The following is a 21,161-nucleotide window of genomic DNA, read 5'->3' on the forward strand; positions in this document are numbered from 1 at the left end:
CTAGAACGGCCAGTCTCGTTCTTTCTAGCAAGCACAAGGAGACTCTGCTGCAGGAGGGCACTTGATGAGCATACTTCCCTTCCTTCACCCACTTTGCACGGATGGAATGCAGGCTCACAGACACTATGTCTTGACTTCCTACCTCAAATAGCTTAAGTATCACACTGCACAGAAACCGTGGGCTCACAAAGAGAGTGGGCACGCCATGCTGGACCCCGATGCCTGGGAGACCTGGGCTTCCAGGCTTCACTTCCCCGGTTTGTAGCATGGCGGGGATCAATTAGACACCAAGGTCTCTTCCAGCTCTGATTTTCTGTGATTGTCCTGTGGTCAGGCGCCCCGGGGACTCGTTTAGCTTATGTTGCAGAGTCAGCAGACTTAATAAGGAATCTATACCTCTACCAATTGCTTCTTTTAATGTCCCCAAAGAAGGAAGTGTTTTGAGGATGTGACAGGACGTGAAGTCCTAAACTGGCCTTGCTATCCATAATGTATGTCGGGGGTCAGGGTCCCAGGCTTTGGGTTCTTGTGAGGTGCCCTGGCACCCAGCAAGAGCAGAGTCCTTGGACCTGCTCAGTCGCCCAGGAAGCCTCCCTGCCCCCCAAGCCTGGTTCAAGGGCAACGCCATCATCAGCACCATCTCTGCACTGCATGGGGCTGTCTCTCCACTGTCTTGTTTACCCCCATGCCTGGCACGTGGTGAGTACTCGCCTCATTCCTAATGACAGAAAATGGGCAGAGCCTCTCTACTGAGACGGGAAGGCAAGACAAGAGCGAGGTTGTGGGGTGTTTGGAATTCCTCCGCTTCTGCTTGTCATATTACTCGGGCAAGTCCCCTGCCTCTTTTTTTTTATCCTTAAAATAAGGGAGTCTGATTTGATGAATACTTTCCAACTGTTCGGTGAAATACTGGTTTCTTGGGTATTTGGTAGGAAAATAAACTGTCTCCTCGGGTAATTTGTTGCACACGGTAGCTCCCTCTTGGAGATTCACGTACACAGAATAGTGAAGACAGACTTAAAGACATTAATTTTATGCAAACCAACTTTCTTCAAAAGAGTCTGGGCTCCTCCTTCTATCTGAGGAACTGGTGTGGTGAAGCAAACAGCCTGGGAAATCCTGCACGAAATGATTTCCCCGTCCCCTGTAAACTATTTCTCCTTTAGAGACAGGGTAGCCTGGTAAGGTGAAAAGACTGTGGGCCTTGGCGGCAGGTAGACCTGGGTTCAAATCTTGGCTCTGCCTTTTAATAGCTGCATGGCCTGTAAGCAAGTTACTTAATCTTCCAGACTTGCATTTCCTCCTCTGTGAAATGAGCATGATAACCCTATTTGTTAAGCTTGTAGGCTGTTAAAACTATCAAATGAGATAACAGATATCAAATATCTAGTACAGTGTTTGATACACAATAGACCCATAAGAAATACCAGTTCCTTTGCTCTATTACCCTTGACGCTCTTCTTCTGCTTCCCCGCATGCCCCCAAACCCAGAGCCAGCCACCAGCAGGGCGGAGAATGTAGCAGACGGGGATGCCGAGTCCAGATCTTCCTCACATGACCCTGACCATGTTCTCTCAGTTTCACAGAAGAACTACACCCCAAAAGGACCAAGGCGAAGGGGCCAAGGGGGGAGGTGGCAGAGAATCTTGCCCTTCTTTGCCAAACAAGGTGTCTGTGCTAGGCAGCTAGATGCTGTCAGTAAACAGAGAAGATGAAAGAATGCTTTCAAACTGTTCAGAATGAACACCCACTGTCAGAAATGTGCTCCCTAAAATAGCAAACTCTTGCCAAGCCTCAACTTGAGGGCAGAGCCTTGGCTTGTCTGCCTGGGCAAGAAACTGAAACAAAAGTCATGATCTGAGTGATGGCAAGCACAAAGGGCAGGGTTCGGGGTGGCTTCCAGGAGACTTGGCACCAGGACAACCGTTGTGGGATCTGCCCTTGGAATGAAGCCACCACTTGACAAACACAAATCAAGCACCAGGTTTGTGCCAGACTCGGGGCTTGGCTGTGGAGGAGGAAACCAGGAGTCTACCAGGGAGGCAAGAATGGGCGGTGGGGCCTGGCTCTATGGAGACTGAATGAGCTACTTGTATCAAACGCATCGGAATCTCTTTGGACCGATCTTGTTTCTGTACAGCTCTTTTCTTCCTCCCTGCCCACTGTTGGGCAGTGTTCGGAGAAGGACCACGGGCCTTAGAGACATAAGTAGTTTCCAGTCTTACTTTGTCTTTGCCAGTTTCATGGCACTTCTGGATATGAGTTTCCTTATGTGTAAGATAAGCAATCATCCCTACTTCCTAGGGTAGTTGAGAAGACCAAATGAGCTTATTTAGATGTATCCTGAAGTGTGGCACATGTAACTCTGACATGCGGACGAACATCTTTAAATTCTCATAGTTATATGTTGACTTAAATGTGTATTAGGAAAGTAACTAACATACCAAACCCTTTTAGAGATGTTATTGATAGGTACACAGCTAAAGTAGGTATGTAAATCAAAGAAAAATGAAAAGACAGTTAACTTAAAGAAAAATACTAAGTAAATATGGTGCGTAGATAGAATAAAACCCATGACATGCTATGGGAATGGCTGAAGCATGGGTAACTCAGAGTGGATACGGACCAAATACGGTGGTTGGCACATGGCAAGTACTGAGGGTCGTTTCCTCCTTTCTTTTTGGGGACTGGAAGGAAAAGAGACTAGGAAAGGAAGGGAGGAATGAGGGGGGAAGCAAACCTACTTACTTACCTGCCTACTTGACTTGAAAGTCTACTTCAGCCCTACTCTTCTTGTTCCAAGTTTTCCTTTACGTACAACTTGCTTCCCTTACCTGTGTTTCCTCCCCAACCCAGCTCTCAGCTCTCCCATCAGGACGTTCTTTTTGCCTTAAGCCTTCGGATATCTTCAGGCATCAGCAGCTCTAACCACCTATATATACCCAGTCCTCATCTCTAACACGCTCCAAAACGTCTCCCAGAGCTTTTTGGGAGATAAGCATTGTAATAGACAATACAGCAAAGCAAAATCAAGAATACAAACCATTTGGGGCACCTGGGTGGCTCAGATGGTTAAGCGTCTGCCTTCGGCTCAGGTCATGATCCCAGGGTCCTGGGATCGAGCACTGCGTCAGGTTCTCTGCTCGGCGAGGAGTCTGCTTCTCCTTCACCCTCTGCCGTTCCCCCTGCTTGTGCTCTCTTGCTCTGTCTGTCAAATAAATAAATAAATAAATAAATAAATAAATAAATCTTAAAAAAAAAAAAGAATACAAACCATTTGCATTTTGTTGAATGACACCCGAGGCTTTTCAAAGTCCTACATTCATTATAAAGATGCATCAACACTGGATCCTCTGACATACAGTTTTTGAATCTACTTTATATTTCTATAAATCGTGAACATCTGTGGTCGTCCGGTCGTTTTTTTTTAAAGATTTTATTTATTTATTTATTTGACAGAGAGAAAGAGAGACAGCACAAGCAGGGGGAGAGGAAGAAGCAGGCTCCCAGCTGAGCAGGGAGCCCCACACGGGGCTCCATCCCAGGACCCCGGGCTCGTGACCTGAGCTAAAGGCAGACACTTAACCGACTGAGCCACCCAGGCGTCCCTAGTCATTTTTTTTTAATGGAAATTTGTTTTTTTGATTCTAAACATGTGTGATATGATTTATAATATTATTTATAAAAATTGAGAAAATATAGAATTTTATAAAGGATCAAGATCATCTTTTTTTGTTTGTTTGTTTTCAAGATCATCTTTTAATAACACCCCAGGGATGAGGGTTTATGTTGTAACACATTGTCTTCTGTAGACTAGACATACAGATTTTTTTCTGCGAGAGCAAGTATGTATATTTATGTATCACATTCATCTACAGTTGTCCAAACGTGTTCATTCATACTCATCATTTTGGTTTTTACTGAACATATCACGGACATCCTTCAATGTCAAATACACAAATACCTACGTCATCCTTTCTAATATCTGCATATGTGAATCCGCCATGATTTAATAAAGCTTCTAGTGACCGAACACATTTTTTCTAAAATATTGCCTTTTATTAACAAACGTTATCAACTGTTGTTTTATATGTATTTGTATATGTATCCTTTTCCAGGTTTTGGTAGGCAGTGCCTCATTTTTTAATCTCCCAACATGTCAAAAGAGGACGTGATAAATGTTGGGTGGGTGAATGAATAGAATCCAGAAGCAATTGTTTGCCCCTCCCTCAGATCTTTTTTCTTTTCTTTTGAGACCTCAGAGGAAGATCTACGGATCCTTCAGTCCACCCCCCTCCGAAGGGAAGGACCCAGATTAGAGGCAGGTCGTGCGTTAAACGAGCCACGTCAATTCTCTCCCTGAGAGGGAGTGCCTGGTTCTGGGTCTGCCTGGAGGGGGCCTCAGGGCTGGAGCCAGAGTGGGCTTCCTGCAGCCAGCAGACTCCCAGCCTGGCCTGTGCCTCCCCACCGACCACACTCCCCTGGACAGCCTGCACCCCCTTTCCCAAGTTCTTCGTAAATCACATTTATACTCAAGCGACTTATGCTCTGTCATATGGCAAGCCACACAGGTGTCATCCAAACATACATTTTTCTGAAACCCACTTAATATTAGCTCTAACATGAAGCGGGGAGAGAGTACCGAATTTGGGATCCAGAGTCTCCCATTGGAGTCTGGCTTCTCCTAAGATGCTGTGGTCCCTCTGGGCATTCGCTTGCTCCCCTGTAACAACGGCTGCTTCCAGGAGCTGGGTAAGGATCAGGGGAGACGGTGATCATAAGAGCAAATTTTGTGGCCGTTGTATTGAGTGCTTAACAATGTTAATAATATTTGCCGCTATTGATAACACGGACAAATCCTTCCCTACTCTTGCAGGCCACCCCGTAGGCCTTTCTAGGATGGGTTTCTCCCCTGAAAGGAAGGGGCAGGCTGGGCTGGTGCGGAGGAAAGCAGGTACAGTGAGCCAGAAAGGCTGCTCTCTAGTCCCAGGTGATTTGGGCTTTGGTGTCCTCATCGGCAAAAGGACAGGGGGACAACTTGACCAGTATACGCCCTGCGACACAGGTCAGTCAGTTATTTTGTGACCTCGGGCAAGTCTTTTCTCTGAAGGCCTGTTTCCTCATCTCTAAAATGACCAGGTCCAGCTGGATGACCTCTCGGATCGTTTCCTTTTCAGGATTTTACACAATCCCGGTGACCTGCTCTCTGACCGCCCTGACTTCCAGCATGCTCTCCGTGCCTCTGCCTGATGCAAACCACCGCGTGGCCTTCCCGGTCATGGCCTCGGAGCCCGCACGGCACGGGCTGTGGCTTCTCTCCCCACTGTCTGGCTTTTCTATGGCTGGCTCACAGACAAAGCCGAGTGACAGCTGGGCAGAGGAAACCGCGGGTCCATCGGGAAGCCTCTGACACATGGCAAGCCGGGGCTGCCCACCACCCTACCTTGCCCACGCCTCCAGATGAAGTGCCCTCATTCTGTTTCGGGAGGGAGCGGGCCCCTCTGGCCCATTCCCACTGTCTTTGGGTGCCGAACATTCCCAATAAACTCGTTCGCAGACTCTCTGGGCAGAGCTGCGTGCTAGCCTCCACTTGCTTTCTCCCTGTGATCTCAACTTTCAGGGTCTGCCCAAAAGGCATCCTCCTTGATAAATAACTCCTTATCTCCACGATGGTATAAATCATTCTTTCTGAACTCCCTCCATGAGCGGTATGCACATCTTTTTCGTTCTTGTTGGTTTCTGTCGTTTAAAAAAAGGTTCCGTTGCTCCCCATCTCTCTTCTCGGGGGCTGGGTGTCCCTTGGCACTGACTCCGCATGTCTTGCGAGCAGGCATTTGACGAGATGAGCACAACAGGACTTATAAGGACTTTTACACATCTACTCTTCCTTCAAGGTTTTGTTTGTTTGGGCAGGAGTGGAAAATTTGGGCATAAACGTATCAAAGTGGAGTCTGATATTAGTCCTGGATGTGGGCTCGCCTTCCTGTTCAGCCCTGGGTTATTAATGCCATCATCACCAGGATCAGGGAGAGTCTCCTGAAAGAAAGACCCCGGTTTCACTGAACTGGAGAATTTGTCAGAGACAGGGTGGTAGAGACGGGGCCTCTGCTGTCAGGCAGCCCTGAATTCAGACCCTGATGCTGCAACTGGTTAGCTGTGGAATCTTGGGAAGTTCTGTGGCTTCTCCCAGCCTCTGGTTTCCAATCTGTGCAATGGTATAGGAATCTCTCCCTCCCGGAGTTGTCAGGAGGCTTAAAAGCGAGCTGCTACGAACTCTTAGCACGGAGCCTGGCATCAGGAAATGGCAGCCAGCCATGTGGTCTGGCCCACTCCCCTCCCGAGGAAGCATCACTGACACATCTAGATGGTGTGTTGTTGGTGCCTGGTGAATGGCACAGAGCATGTCCAACAGGCACCGAGGTGGAGGGAGTCGATGTGTCTTGTCATTTACAAAGGGCTTTCCAGAAGTCATCCACGATTCCTCAGACTGCTCTAAAGTGCAAGGGGTGTGGGGATCATTACGTTTTTCAAAGGAGAACCCTTAGGCTCAGGGAGTTTCAGTGATTTGCCCAGGGTCAGTGTGATTATAAAAATACGTGCTCGCGATCAATGAAAATGTGTCTCTGAGACTGACACCTAGATTTGCTTGTCTCATTGCAAACCCTCTTTCCGCAATACACTGGCAGGATTGGGAGGGATGGAGAGACTTGCTTGGGGCCTTGGTAATGAGGAGAACTGGAGCCAGAAGGAATGGGAAGGTGTTCCAGGCAAGGGTGTTTTAGTGTAGAGGCAGGGACAAGCAGGTTGGGTTCTAGGAAAAAGATTATGTGTTTTGCTGAGAAGGAGAAAACAACGGAATTAAGGTTGAATATACACTGCAGGGCCCTGAATGCCAGACCAGGAAATTTGGGCTGCAAGGGGCCATGGAGAGCCTTTGAAGGTTTCGGAGGAGGCGAGGAACAGGATCTCACCAAGATGGGGAGTGGTCTCTAAATCAGGACTCATCAGGAATGGTTGAAGAAACTGACATGGAACCTGGAAAAGAGAAAACTTGTTGTGGGGCATGGGGGAGGTGTTTGCCAGATTTGCCCCCATGTTGAGGGAGAACATGGTCATGGTTGGGCGAAGGGAGAACGGACTTATTTCACGTGGGCTCAATGAGGGATTGGGGGGAAGCAATGAGGATAGCTGTGTAGATGCTCTAAGGGGACAAATTCTCAGTTCAAATGAGGAAGAACTTTCTGGTCCTCTCAATGCACTTGAACGGCAGTTTACTGAGAGCTCATGGCATGCCCCAGGCACAGGGACGCACTGGGGATCCAGGGACGGATGCAGACAGCTCCTGCCCTCGGAGAGCTTCTATGAAAAGGCGGAAGATACTCCTTGAACAGAAGCACCCCAGAAATGACTGTTATAGCCAGAGCTGGCTGGTGTGAGTGTGGGCTGCTTTGAGAGGGGCAAGTTCCTCACCATTGGAGTTTTCAAGAGAAGTTTGTCAGGAAAGGAGATCCTTGGGCTTGCAAAGGCTGGGTCGATGACATCACATAAGATTCTGTGCCTCTCCACAGGTTGTAAATCTCCAGCAGCCCTAAATCCCTTACCTGGAGGGAAGAAAAAGGCAAATGATTCATTAACATTGCCTTTTTAATTTTTATTTAATTTTTATTTTTTTATTTAAATGCAATTAGCCAAGGTATAGTTACATCATTAGTTTGTGATATAATGTTCAATGATTCCTTAGTTGAATATAACACCCAGTGCTCATAATATCATGTGCCCTCTTTAATTTCCATCATTTAATGTTGTCTTTTATAAAAAGCCCCTGTTTGGGGGTGCCTGGGTGGTACAGTCGGTTGAGCTTCTGACTCTTGGTTCTGGCTCAGGTCATGAGCTCAGAGTTGTGTGATCGAGCCCCATGTCCAGCTCCATGCTTAGTACAGAGTCTGCTTGAGATTCTCTCTCTCTCACCCTCTGCCCTTCCTCCCATTCTCTCTCTCTCAAATAAATAAATAAATCTTAAAAAAAAAAAAAAAAAGAAAAAGCGCATATGTGCATGTTCCATCTTCACTGGAGTCCAGGGTGCAGAGTGTGGCCAAGCAGGAATTTCATCCTGCATGTAGCTGGGTGACTCCACCTATGAACTGAAAGTCATTTAGCTAAAATTGTGACATAAGCATGCAAATTACTGGGGCTGTGGCTACAGCTGTGGTGCAATCCGTCAGCAGCTAACATTAGGCCAACTCAGGGCAGACTCCGGGGTGGCACAGGCAGGGCCCTGCTGCTGGTCAGTCGGCAGGTTGCATGGGAAGCCGGCCGGAGCAGCAGGGAGAGGAGGAAGAAAGCCAGCCCTGACGTCTGTGCAGTGCCACCTTATCGACGGAGGAGGGTCATACGCAGGATTTCGTGGCGTTGAGCCTTGCTACAGCCCTGGGAGGTGTGGAGATAGGCCAGTGAGGAAACTGAGGCTCAGAGAAGTAAAAGAATTCCATCAAGGTCCCACGGTGGGCACGCCACCGAGCCCGGCTTTCCTTCGGGTCTTCTGAGTCCAACCTGGGCCTCTTTCTACCACACTGGGGTTAAGACTGATCAGCCACAGACCTTTCCAAGGGAAGACCAAGTGGCCAGGCACCACCATCCATGCTTGTGGGTCCCAGGGCAAAATCTGCACCACTCAGGACGGGAGGGTTCTATAAGGGTCATAAGAAGACTAATCATGTCCACACTAGCAGACTGCACGGGGCTGTGCCAGGCAGACACTGGGCTGAGCACTTTTTTTTTTTAAGATTTTGTTTATTTATTTGACAGAGAGACAGCCAGCGAGAGAGGGAACACAAGCAGGGGGAGTGGGAGAGGAAGAGGCAGGCTCCCAGTGGAGGAGCCTGATGTGGGGCTCGATCCCAGAATGCCGGGATCACGCCCTGAGCCAAAGGCAGCCGCCCAACAACTGCGCTACCCAGGCGCCCCTGAGCACTTTTTTTTAAAGATTTTATTTATCTATTTATTTATGTGACCGAGAGAGAGAGACAGCCAGCAAGAAAGGGAACACAAGCAGGGGTAGTGGGAGAGGGAGAAGCAGACTCCCTGCTGAGCAGGGAGCCTGATGCGGGGCTTGATCCCAGGACTCCTTAAGCATAAGGACTGAGCCACCCAGGCACCCCCACTGAGCACTTTCTATTCATTGTCTCTTTTGATTCTTGCTGCACCTCAACCTCAACTTTACAGATGAGGAAACGGAGGTTCTGAGAAATGAGATGACTTGGCAGAACCAGAATTTGGGCCCATGTCTGTGTGACCTCGGCAGCACCGTCTCCCTGTCGCCTCTGCAAGTGGCCTCACCAGCTCGTTGAGAGTGTTGGGGAAGAAAAATGTCCTCTGCCCCTCGAGGTTCTTCTAGCTGCTCTCTAAATTACATTGATATGAAACAGATTAACAGGAGAAAATCAAATTTAATTCCATCCATGCAGAGAACCCACATAAACGTGAGAGTTTCCAAAGACAGGCAAAATGAGGTGTCTATGTCATTCTGGACTAAGGACTAAGGCGTCTGGAGCTTCAGAGGGAAGGAAGACCATGCTCGGGAAGAACGGGAAGGGTAAAGGTTTGGTGAGCAGATCTTTTTGCTGGGCTCCTCCCTGTCCACCGAACCTTGTTCATGTCATACTGCCATTATCTATGGTGACAGCTCCCTTCCTGGAGCAGGACCTCTCTAAAAAAACCCAAAAAAACACCAATCATTTTAGGCAGTTGGGGAAGGGGGGAGATCAAAGTTTCTTCCTGAATCTTGCTGGCCTTGATTGTTTTCAGTTCGAAATGACCCACATGCCAAAGTAGCACATCTTAAGGCAACTCGTTCTGAACCTCCGGGGTTCCCTCCTCTGAAACTTCCCTGGAAGTTTCACATCTTAAAAGCTGAGCCTGTGACTGTGGAGAGAGAAAACGGGCTAGTCGCTGAGTGGCAAGGGAGTTTCCACAGGAGGGAAGACACAGATTAATAGCGATGACCAACAGGAAAGAACAAGTAGAAACACATGTCCCCACAGCTCCTTAAAGCAGCTCTCAGTCCCAGGAGCGGGGCCATCCCATCGTGGGGCTGGGTGCGGCCACCTGGCACAGGGGATGTGCGCTCTGCACACGACCTGTTGAAAAGGAGCGCCAATAAGGGCAGGACACAGATTGAAAAGGCGTCCAGCGTGGCAACTTAGAGACAGGAAGTGAAACAGATTGAGACCCGTGCTCTCCAGCCAACTTTCTGATTCATGAATATGGAAAAGTATTAATAAGAAAAGGAGTGTTTTGTTTTGTGGTGGTTATTGGGTTGTAGTGTGAATGTAGGGTGTTTTTGTTTGTTCGCTTGCTTGTTTGTTTGTTTTAAAGGAGGGATAGGTGAAAGGAAAGTTGCCTGCTCCATGATCTTGGGAAAAGCTGTCTCCTTCATAATGCTGACGGCTTCTGATGCCTGGGAACTGGCCCCAGAAATCCTCCCATTAAGGTCACCTGTAGGGCTTGTCTCCAATGGTCTTGAGAGCAGTGATCAGCGTCTGCTTTGGTGTGGTTTGCATGAACCCAGGAGGACTTTTCTTGTATTTTGATAACAGCGTGGGTGGTTAGCAGTACCTTATAACGTCTTTCCCAGCGAGGCAACAGCACGCGTTTGCTTCTAAAGACCTGGATACACGCCCAGTCTCCCGGTCAGAAGAGATGGCAAGTCTCGCCCGTCAGTGGGGGCCATGCCTCTTTTACCTGTTGGTGATATGCTGCAAGTAGACTAGTTAGTTCTCACAGATAGCTGGTCATGGCATTAAATTGTTCACTTCAGTCCCTGTAATGTGCCCTTGACCACAGAAGTTTGAGAGATGCCCGTAGGCATTGGGTACCCAAATGCTACTTCAAAAGGAGTCAATCCATGTCCCCTATTTGGAGTATTCTGGATCTTTATAAGCGCCAAGAACAATGATTCTGGACATTTAAGTCTGGTTTCTTGACAGATGTTTCCTAAAGTCCTTTTTCTGTCTTGATTGTTATGTTCCACTTGCCCTGATGATGGAGGATGATACAGGGTATGAAATCTTAATGAGTACCCCAGAGTTTTTGCAAGCAAGTGGTTTATCTCTGCTGTAAAATGAGTTCCTTGATCTGATTCAGTCCCCAAAGGGATGCTAAAATGAGAAACCATCTCAGTTATTAATATCTTTACCGGTGTTTGTGGCATGAGCTTGTCTAGTCGGATGGCATCAGTCCATCCACTACATGTGCAGACAGTAACTGAAGAGTGCGAAGAGCCCAAGGCTGAGGGCAAATGTACAAAATCCGTCTGAAGTACAGCAAAGGGCAGCGCGGTCCTACGGGGACTTCCTGGGCCATAGTGATTTCTTCCAGAAATTTGGTGAGATTCACAAGTAGTACACAGGAAAATAATGCGGTCAGAAATCTCGTGGATGCCAGGGCAAAACCAATTGGCTTTTAGCTCCTTAACTATCCCCTGTCTGCACGTATGTCCCATTTGGTGGAAGAAAAGTACAAGCCAACAGGTTAAAAAAAAGAAGAAGAAGAAGAAGTCCGGGGCGCCTGGGTGGCTCAGTAGTTAAGCGTCTGTCTTCGGCTCAGGGCGTGATCCCAGGGTCCTGGGATCAAGCCCCGCATCGGGCTCCCTGCTCCGCTGGGAGCCTGCTTCTTCCTCTCCCACTCACCCCTGCTTGTGTTCCCTCTCTCGCTGGCTGTCTCTCTCTCTGTGTCAAATAAATACATAAAATCTTTAAAAAAGAAGAAGAAGAAGAAGTCATCCATTTGGCCCAATAAATATATAATCCATCTGATAATCGTTTGGCCCCCTTTTGTATGCTGCTGTCTTTTTCAGATTGTGGGGCATCTGCCTGTAAGTTAATCACATCGGTCAAGGATGAAGGCAGGTTTGCAAATTGGGTGGAGAGAGGACAAGGGGGTCCGTTTTGGGCTGGGTATTTAGCAGCTCCGTGAGTCCTATCATTTCCTAAAGATACAGCATCCGTTTCCTTAATTTGGGAACAATGAACAAATGAACCACGGTGACTTTAGAAGGGAGGTGAATAGCTTGTAATAGGCCAACAATTACATGCCCATTGGCAATTGGAGTACCAGCAGAGGTTAAGAATCCACAGGATTTCCAAATTGTGCCAACAGCATGGCAGCCTCCAAAAGCATATTTGCAGTCTGTGTAAATAGTGGCAGTTTTCCCTCCTGCCAACGTGCAGGCGGTCGTAAGAGCAAGGAGTTCAGCAGCTGGGTAAAAAATATGCCTCCGCTGTTTACATGGGGAAACTATGGCATACCCAGTTATTATGTTTCCCCAGAAATAGCATTTCTAGGAGTCATCACAAAACAGAAGTCAGTCTGGGTGTGTTAAAGGAGTGTCTGAGAGAGCCTCTTGTGGCTCGGAGACCATTTCTATACTTGTAAGGCAATTGTGGGGAATAGAGTGGGCTCTCCAACACCGGGGGCAGTAAGGTAGCTGGATTTCAAGTGTGGCAGCCATCTAAGATGATGGAAGGGTCAGTCAAGAGCTTGTTCACAAGTGGTCTGGGTAGAGAGGGGCTGGGTTTTACGAACTTCTAAGAGAACAGACACCACATGGGGAACACAGAAGTGAATGTGAGTGCGTGGGCTTTGTCCATTAAGATGGCAGAAGCCACTGCTGCATGTAAGCATGGGACCACACCTGATGCCGGAAGGTCTAACTGGCACGAGAAATATGCCGTAAGATGTATCTGAGAGGCTCAAGGCTGTCCTAAGATGCCCATAGCAATCCCACGATTTTTATGGTAGTATAGATGAAAAGGGTTGTTAAAATTCAGCAAGCCAAGAGCTGGGGATGCTGACAGGTTAGTTCCAAGGCTTCGAAGGAGGTTCCTGTCTCTGAGGGCCAGGATATATGGTATCTAGGAGAAGGGCTTAAAGACGTTTAGCAAGGGTTGCAAAATTAGGGATCCACGGGTAGCCATAACCAGCTGCCCCTAAAAATTTGTGTAACTAACTGCTTTCTTGTTTTGGGAAAAGAGATGGACAAAACTGACTCAAGGCATTTTAGGGTGAGCTTTCAAATGCCCCGTGATTCTCTCATGTCCTAAGTAGGTAATAGTGGTTTGCACCCATTGAAGTTAGATCTGGAGGCCCTCTGGCCTGGTTCCGCTGGTGCCTTGAGGAGACTGAGGGTCTGTAAGAGCTTAGTTGGGTCGCAAAGTGAAAGATCATTCGCAGAGGGAACAAGCCGGAGCCTGGGGTAAAGGCTATAGAATCAAAGTCTGCTTTAAGTACTTGGAAGGTACTGAGGGAGACTCACAATATTCCTGACGTATTCGAGTCCGTCTTAATTGTCTCCCTCTGAATGTCGATGCAAAAAGAAATTTGTGAGTCAGGGTGCAGTGGGATAGAAAAGAAAGCCGAGCAGAGATCAATTACTACAAACCAGGCTGCCTCGGCAGGAATCGAGCTAAGAATAATAGCCAGATCTGGGACTCGGGATGCAGAGGAAGAACAAAGGTTTATGGCCCTTAGGTCTTGCACAAATAGATAGATCGGATTGCAGTCTCAGTCAAATTGACCTTCTTTCTTTACTGACGAGATTGGAGTGTTCCAGGGTGAAGACGTAAGGAAAAGTACACCTTGCTACGAGGGAAAGTCTGTTATAGATTCAACTCCTCACTCGGCCAGGCTGGAGAGAGGATCCAGGTGTCCCCCGCTTTTCAAAAGTTTGCATTACGTCACTTGGCTCTTACGGGAGCCCTACATTGGTCCCTGCGTTTGCTAACTGAAAGAAATCCCAAGAGGATTTTCGTTTTTACAGAAAAAAGGCGAAAAGCAAAAACAGCACTCAGCGTTTGTGTCGCAGGGAGCCCTTATTGAGGCCGCACATGCCCCCAGTGCTGAGAGCGGCCCCGCCGAGCTCCCTCCCCAGGACCTACACTCAGCGTCTCAGCGTGTGTCCGCAAGCACCTGTGCTTTGTCTGGATGTATTCTGTGCATCGGTCAGCAAAGATGTGTCCGAAGGTATCAGCAAAGCCAAAGAGAAGTTAATTTTGGGTCTGGGAACATTCAAAATTTTTTCTTTCCATATAAACTGATAGCAATTGCTTTTTTCATTTCCTGCTACTTTGGCTTGTGAAAGATTTCATAGGGACACTCTACTTATCTATAGCGGGGGAAACCTGTATTGAGCTACTGATGGAATCCGTTTTTTCCTTCTCCAGCTTAATACAATGCACACAGGCTTGGCACTCGATCCAACTCCATTTGCATGTGTAGCCCAGGGACTAATTAGAACATCTTTTAAAGGCATCCTCTTGAGGGGCGCCTGGGTGGCTCAGTCAGTTAAGCGTCTGACTTCAGCTCAGGTCATGATCTCAGGTCCTGAGAGAGAGCCCCACGTTGGGCTCTGCACTCAGTGGGAAGTCTGCTTCTCCCTCTGCCCCCCACTCTGCCATGCTTTTTCTCTCTCTTTCAAATAAGTAAATAAAATCTTAAAAGAAAGAAAGAAAGAAAGAAAGAAAGAAAGAAAGAAAGAAAGAAAGAAAGAAAGAAAGAAAGAAAGAAAGAAAAACTAGAAAGGCGTGAATGGTGTCAAGAGAGCCTAAGATATTGGGATGGGCTAGGACGTGGGCAGTGAGACTCGGACAACCTGGATGGAATTGGAAGGGACAGGTGGAGGGAAATTCTCTGAGCAGAAGGTGGAGAAACTCACACCAGTGTCAGTTAAGAAATCCAGTTCCCCATCGTTTATTTTAGATTTAATGATGGGCTCTGGGGTGTGGCTAAGTTCAGCTGACCCCTCACTGGAGGGGAAATTGTCCCTCAGGAAGAGAAAAATGCACTTTCTGAGGGTGATGAGGTTTAGGGAAATTACTTCTTAAACTTTCCGTTTTTCTTAAGTCCAGCACAATATTTCTTTTAATGTTCTAGGTTCTTGCAACCGCTGCAGTTATCTGGAGGCAGATCCAGAACGGGTTTTGCATTCTCTCGGAGTCACGCTTGTGCCCTTCCAAAGATTCAGGTTGCAAAAGCAAGAATTGCGGCTCTCAAGTTTTTTGTTTTTGTTTTTTTTGTTTTTTTTTTTTTGTAAGATTTTATTTTTAAGTCGTCTCTACACCCGACGTGGGGCTCGAACTCGCGACGCCAAGATCAGGAGTTGCAAGTTCTACTGACAGCCAGCTGGGCGCCGCTGAAGTCTTTTTTTCCCCCCTGAGAGCTGGCACAGCCGAGCAAAGAGATCTTGGAGGGCCAGCCTCTCCCACTTCTAGTAAGTGCTCCTCCGACGATGGAGACCAGAGAGAGTATCCTCGCTGCTGGTCCTAAAGTGAAGCTCTCAGAACCCAGAACAAGATGAAAGGAAAAACCTCACCCAGTTTTTTTTATATGCACATTAACAACTTCAGCTAAGCCTTGGGTCCCTCAGAGGCCTGCGCTTCCGCCTGGGGGACTGTGCTGTCTTACAGAGCTCCTGGTCCCACGGAAGTGTCCTCGAGGTGGTCAGGTGACCTAGCGTCCCCCTAACCCACTCTGTGGCCCACTTATCCTCACCAGGGAGTCTCGGGGTTGGGGGGCACAGCTCTCAAGTGCTCCACCTCCACCCACCAATTTTGCGACTTTGGCTTCCAAGATGTCGCTTAGCAACAGCTTTACCTCGCTTGCACGTTGACCCACAGCACGTTTGTCCAAACACACGCTGGTCTGGTGAGACCCCTGAGCTCCCCGAGTCTGTAAGTCCGCTCCAGCTGCAGGCTTAGAGGACCTAGGCCTGCGTTGGTCGCCTACGGTTTTTCCTTCTTAGGACAAAGGACCTGAGAGACACAGAGAAAAGCAGTGACTCTCTCTGAGAGGAAATGGATGAGTAAAACTCAAAATTACCAGAATCACTAAACCCAAGAAACTACTTCCACAAGCATTTTTTCCCGCTAATCTCAACGTAGAGAGAGAAAAAGGACTCTCCCCACTTTGGCTCCACCAGACCCCACAGACAGTCCGGGCTGCTGACAGGGTAAGAATTCCTACTTCTGCTGGCGGTCCAGCCTAGGACCTCCCCCTGCAGCCTCTCCAGCCAGGGAAGTCTATTCTGCCAGCTAGGCCAACTACTAAGGAAGAAAAATCTTCCTCTGCCTCTCGAGGTTCTTGTAGCTGCTCTCTGAATTACATTGATAGGAGACACATTAACAGGAGAAAATCAAATTTAATTCCATCCATGCAGAGAACCCACGTAAACGTGAGAGGTTCCAAAGACAGTCAGGCAAAATGAGGCGTCTATGTCATCCTGGACTAAGAACTAAAGGGTTTGGGGCTTCAGAGGGAAGGAAGGCCATGCGGAGGAAGAATGGGAAGGGTAAAGGTTTGGGGAGCAGACCTTTGCTGGGCCATCCAGGAACAACAGGACAAAGGGAGGACTTGAATCAGACCCACCTTGCTGGGCTCCTCCCTGTCCACCGAACCTTGTTCATGTCATACTGCCATTATCTACGGTGACAACTCCCTTGCTGCAGCAGGACCTCTATAAAGAAAACATTGGAGGCCATTGGGGAAGTGGGGAGGTCAACGTTTCTTCCTGAGTCTTGTGAGCCTTGATTGTTTTCAGTTTGAAACGACCCACACGCCGTAGTAGCACATCTTGGGGCAGCTCGTTCTGAAAGGAAGGCCCAGGGTCCAGTTCTTCTCAGCTCCCAGCCAACAACGACAACGGGAGCACTAGTAAACAAACCCCTCTTGATGCCACACTCGAGAGTGTGCAGTGCACTTTCACACCCATCCGCCAAAACAACGCACGCAGTTCTCAGGGCTCCTGCAGGACCGACTCAGCCTAAGGAGGGCTTTGCTCGCAGTCACGGCCGGTGCCAGGGCAGGGGCCAGGACCCACAATCGGGGCCCAGCACTCCATGCCATACACCCCTCTGCCCTCTGCTCTCTTCTTGGTCATCTGCCAGAGCCAAGAGGGGGTCACATTCTGCCTGGCATGGGCGCAGTGCCACTGGATGTGGACCCTCCAGAGAACTCAGTCTTTCCCACCTCACTTGGCCAGCCGACGTCAAAGAGGCTCTGGAGTCACTCACTTACGGGTGTGAACCTCCAGGTTGCAGAGACTCAAGTTCACCCGTTTCTCCCCGCGGCAAGATAGCAATAATAGTACTTACGCCATGGGCTTGCTCTAAGGATGAAAAAAGGTCATAGGTGGGAAATGTGTGACCTGCCCACAGTGAGCACTAAATTGATGGCAGTTAATATTTCCATGTTTATCGATTCACTTTTTCAAAAATATGTGTGCTCCTGCCATAGGCCAAGCCCTCCTCTTGGCTCCGAGAAGATGCAAATAGTACGCAGCCTGTGTTTGCAAGAGCTCGGTCCAGGGATGGGGGCAGACCTAAGCAGATGAACGACTGCAGTGAGATGCATATGGTCATCGGGGTCCCAAAGTGCGCCAGGTACGAAATGCTGCGGGAGCCGAGAGGACAGACGGAGAGGCTGATTCCTCTTTCCCATCCTGCCCGTCTGTCTGGTCGCCCCTTCCTCGAGGCCCAGACTTCCCACCTTCTCCCTAGAGACTCGATCTTGTCATCGAGGTTTGAGGTCTTCATTTCCACTCCACCCCCGGGGAGGCCTTGAGCAATCTCCGCTCTGTCATGACTCCCTGGAGCATTGTGATGTTTTTAAACCCCTTTGTTGATCGCAGGAAACCTTGGGACTTGTAAATATCCACACAAGGATTTGTGTAAATGACAAACCAGCCAACGCAAAATGCAGACGGCCAGAGTCACCCCCCCCCCCCCTTCAAACCGTTGTAGAACCTGGGCCCAGAGACGGACTGTGACCTACCCTCCCTCCTGCAGAGAACTTGGGGCAGAACCGGGAGGAAACCGTGTCACCACGACCAGCTCTGTGGCTGTCACTGCTGCCTCTTTAGAAAGAACAGTCTCCCTTCGGTCTGGATTTACTCCATTGCAGTCCACATCCGTGCACTTCACACTTGTACCACCTCGTCTGATTGTTCCCAGCACTTAGGGAGCGGAGAAGGGTGGGCACAATCTCCCCTGGTCGCAGACAGGGCTTCCAAGGCTTTGCGCTTCAGTGATGGCCCAGGGCCCTGCTTGCGTCAGAACCCACGGCTTCAAGCTCCGAACCAAGGGCTCTTTCTGCAGCCCTGCAGCCTCGATCAGCCAGCTGTGGTGAGCGTCTCCTACCTCTTGTACAAGCAGAAAACACCAACACTGTGTACGTGCAGAAAGGACCAGGCCGTTTTCTGCTCCTGGGTTCTGTAGAAACATCCCTTTGACCTCCCCGAGGACGTCTTAGCACCAGTTCTGGACAAGGTACATTGAGCATGACATCATTTCCTAAACTCTACAATCCAGGAAGTGCATCTTAAAAAAAAAATCACAAAAGCAAACCCCTGGCATTTCTTATCTCCCTTCTCCTGCCCAAGCTGGTCTTGCCCAAGCAGGATGACCTTCCATTGGGTGACAAGTATGTCGTAAGTGAAACGTTTACAGGCACTACAGGAATGACCTGGTGCCTCGCCCACCTCATTAGAATTCTAATGAGATGTGTAGGAGAGGCTGCTATAAATGGTAAGGACATCCCCAGCCTTCTCACTACACCTTCCATCCGTCTGTCCGGGCCATTCCCACAGAAGAGGCAGAGGAAGGCGAACATGACGGGTGAGTTCATGGCATCTTCCCTCCAGGTCCTTGCTGGAAGCCCGGGCTTCCCCCCACCACCACCGGGGCCAGCCTGAGAGGCCCATCCGTGTTCGGCTCGGGACAGCTGCCCCGGGGCTCTGAAGGCGACACCTTAGTACTGAAGGATGGTATTTGCAGGCGCCTCTTTCTCAGGGGCCGCCTCGTCCCTCCAGCGCTGATTCCAGGGGAAGAACAAGTTTGGAATGTAGACCCGAGTAAGGGGCAGGGTATTCCTCCCTGCTGGACATCAGGTCCCTTAGACAGATGGACAAGTCCCACCTTTTCAAGCCGGATGAGACCTGCTTCCCCTGTTTCTCAATGCAATTGTTCCAGCCGTCAGTAACGCAGGCAAAGAAAAGCACGTCTCAGCGCTACAAGGGAGAGTGAGAGTGACAGCATGTAAGTTGATTTAAAAAAAATCATTAGCACAGCTGGAATGTTCCTAAGTAAACCACACATCCGGAAGCACTGCAGGCTCTTTGAAAGCAACTTGATGAGCTGAAATCTCCCGCGTGGCAGAAGGAGCAGGTGTGCTGTGGGGCTGTCCCTTCGAGCAGCACCGGGGTGGGGGAGGGGGTGGGAAAGAGCTACAGTGAGTACGGGTTCTCTGGCCCTGTGGTTACTGCCGAGGATCTGGGCTCTCGTTAGCTGGTGCCCCTGCTGGGCAGCGTGCTAATTACTGCCTGTCAGGGGTGCTCAGCCTCGTGGGTTGACAGCGACGCCAAACCCAAACAGGGCATGAGTCAACCCTCCTGTAAAATATCGTGAATGGTAGTTAGAACCTTGGGAAGGTTTGCCACGGAAGCCCTTCAGCATGATGCAAAAGGCGAGTGCTGGTGACTTCGGTAATCCCAAAGCCCAGGGCAGGGGGGCTGCAAACACGAGCCCCTCCTCCGTTCCCCATTGCCTCCTGGGAACATGCATTCTTGCCGGATTGCTAACAAGAGCTCTGGACCCCACAGACGTTAGCACGAGGGGATGTCAGCGTCACCTAGGCCATCTCCCTCCCTCCGGTGGGCAGGCTTCCCCGGGGTCACACAGGAAGCTGGGAGCAGAGCCCAGACGAGGTCCCTGCAGTGCCCTTTCCACTGTCCTGTTACCAGAGCTGAGCTCGGAGATGAGCACATGTGACATCTGGGACGCGGGAAAACAGCACTGACCTTGGTTTCTCATTTGAGTTCTCTTCCCAGCTGCCTTTCTGTTCCTTGACATCACCACGCCCCAGGTTCCCGTTTGCAAGATGCGAGGCCTGGAGTCGACAGACTCTGGGCTCCTTCTGGTACTGACCGCTCTCGCCATGAGAGGAAACCAGGGGAAGGGAGCCTGGGCCCCGGCACGCGCTCACCCCAGGGGTGAGTGCACGGCCATCACCCCACAGGCCCTGCAGGGACCCCCCAAATAGCCCGCTCGCGGCGAGACCATGCCACAGCCACACGCAGCATGTCAGTGCCCGTGACTTGTAGAGACGTTGAGCTCTAAGAGCTTAACATCTAAATCAACCAGATATGGCCTAAAGTCATGACAGGGTGTAGACACTAACCAGTTAGAAAAAAGATCAACTTTTAAAAATGCAGGGGAGAGACAGGTGGATACCTTCATTCCCCTCAATTTGTCACGTTGTCACGCACGCCGTTCCTAGCTCAGCACCACGTCACTCAGCCAGGCAGTGCTCAGAAGATGTTTCTTGAATGAGTGAATTTTACGCGCAGGACATAGGGGAAGGAGCCACGGCGGGCGCAGTGGGGGACGCAGATATACAAGCTGTAGTCTCTGCCCTCAGTGAGCTCCAGCCTGACCGTGCTTGGAACACCAGTTCACAGGCAAGTGACCCGCAAGACGGACTGTCGTTCGCCTGCCTTGCAAACCCGAACCCAGCACTGTGGGGGCCGAGGGGAGGAGGACATTAGGCTCAGCCAGGGTTTGGGCTGGGGGAGACCCTGGGAAGCAGATGGCGTTTGGTCACGGACAATGAGTTAGGCCTGGTCAGGAGCCTCGTGGAGTGAGGAGTGTTTGGGGCACGGGGAACAGGAAAATGAATGTGGGTGGGCTGGCAGGTGTGAGCCAGGGGACCAGCAGGGTCCCATGGGTGCTGGTTGGAAGGACTCTGAGTCCTGCTCCTAACTTCAGGTTCTAGTTGGAATCAGCAGGGGCTGAGGCATTCGTCTCCAGCTGGAGAGAGCAGCCTGGGCGGTGGTGGGGCTGACGGTGACGGAGGAGGGTGTGGCTGGCAGCCCTCTGCACAAAGTGGCACGGCATCCTGGGGCCCACCGTGGAGGGGGAGCCTTGTTCCCCACCCCCAAAGCCACTTGGGGGCCCCGAGTCAGAGGCAGAGTCCTCAGGGTCCACACCGGGGGTGGGGGGAAGGCCAGGACCTCCGTTCTGGGGACTAACCCTCTGCCCCCCGGGGCGGTGAGCTTTTCTTGCCCAACTGCTTTACTGGGCAGAGCACACACCTTCCCCGGCCTCGTGCCCAGT

General features: G+C 49.8%; 1 protein-coding gene across 1 annotated transcript in view; it reads left to right on the plus strand.

Moving 5' to 3' along the window:
* Positions 1-18,620: 18,620 nt before the first annotated feature.
* TGM3 (transglutaminase 3) overlaps positions 18,621-21,161 on the plus strand; it is a 39,105-nt gene continuing 36,564 nt past the window's right edge. The window contains exon 1 of the mRNA XM_026502900.4: positions 18,621-18,665. Within this exon, the coding sequence (XP_026358685.4) occupies positions 18,659-18,665 (7 nt within the window). The 5' untranslated portion in view covers positions 18,621-18,658. The remainder of the gene's footprint in view (positions 18,666-21,161) is intronic.

The sequence above is a fragment of the Ursus arctos genome, unplaced genomic scaffold (genome assembly GCF_023065955.2).
Source record: "Ursus arctos isolate Adak ecotype North America unplaced genomic scaffold, UrsArc2.0 scaffold_16, whole genome shotgun sequence".
In the NCBI taxonomy this organism is placed as follows: Eukaryota; Metazoa; Chordata; class Mammalia; order Carnivora; family Ursidae; genus Ursus; species Ursus arctos.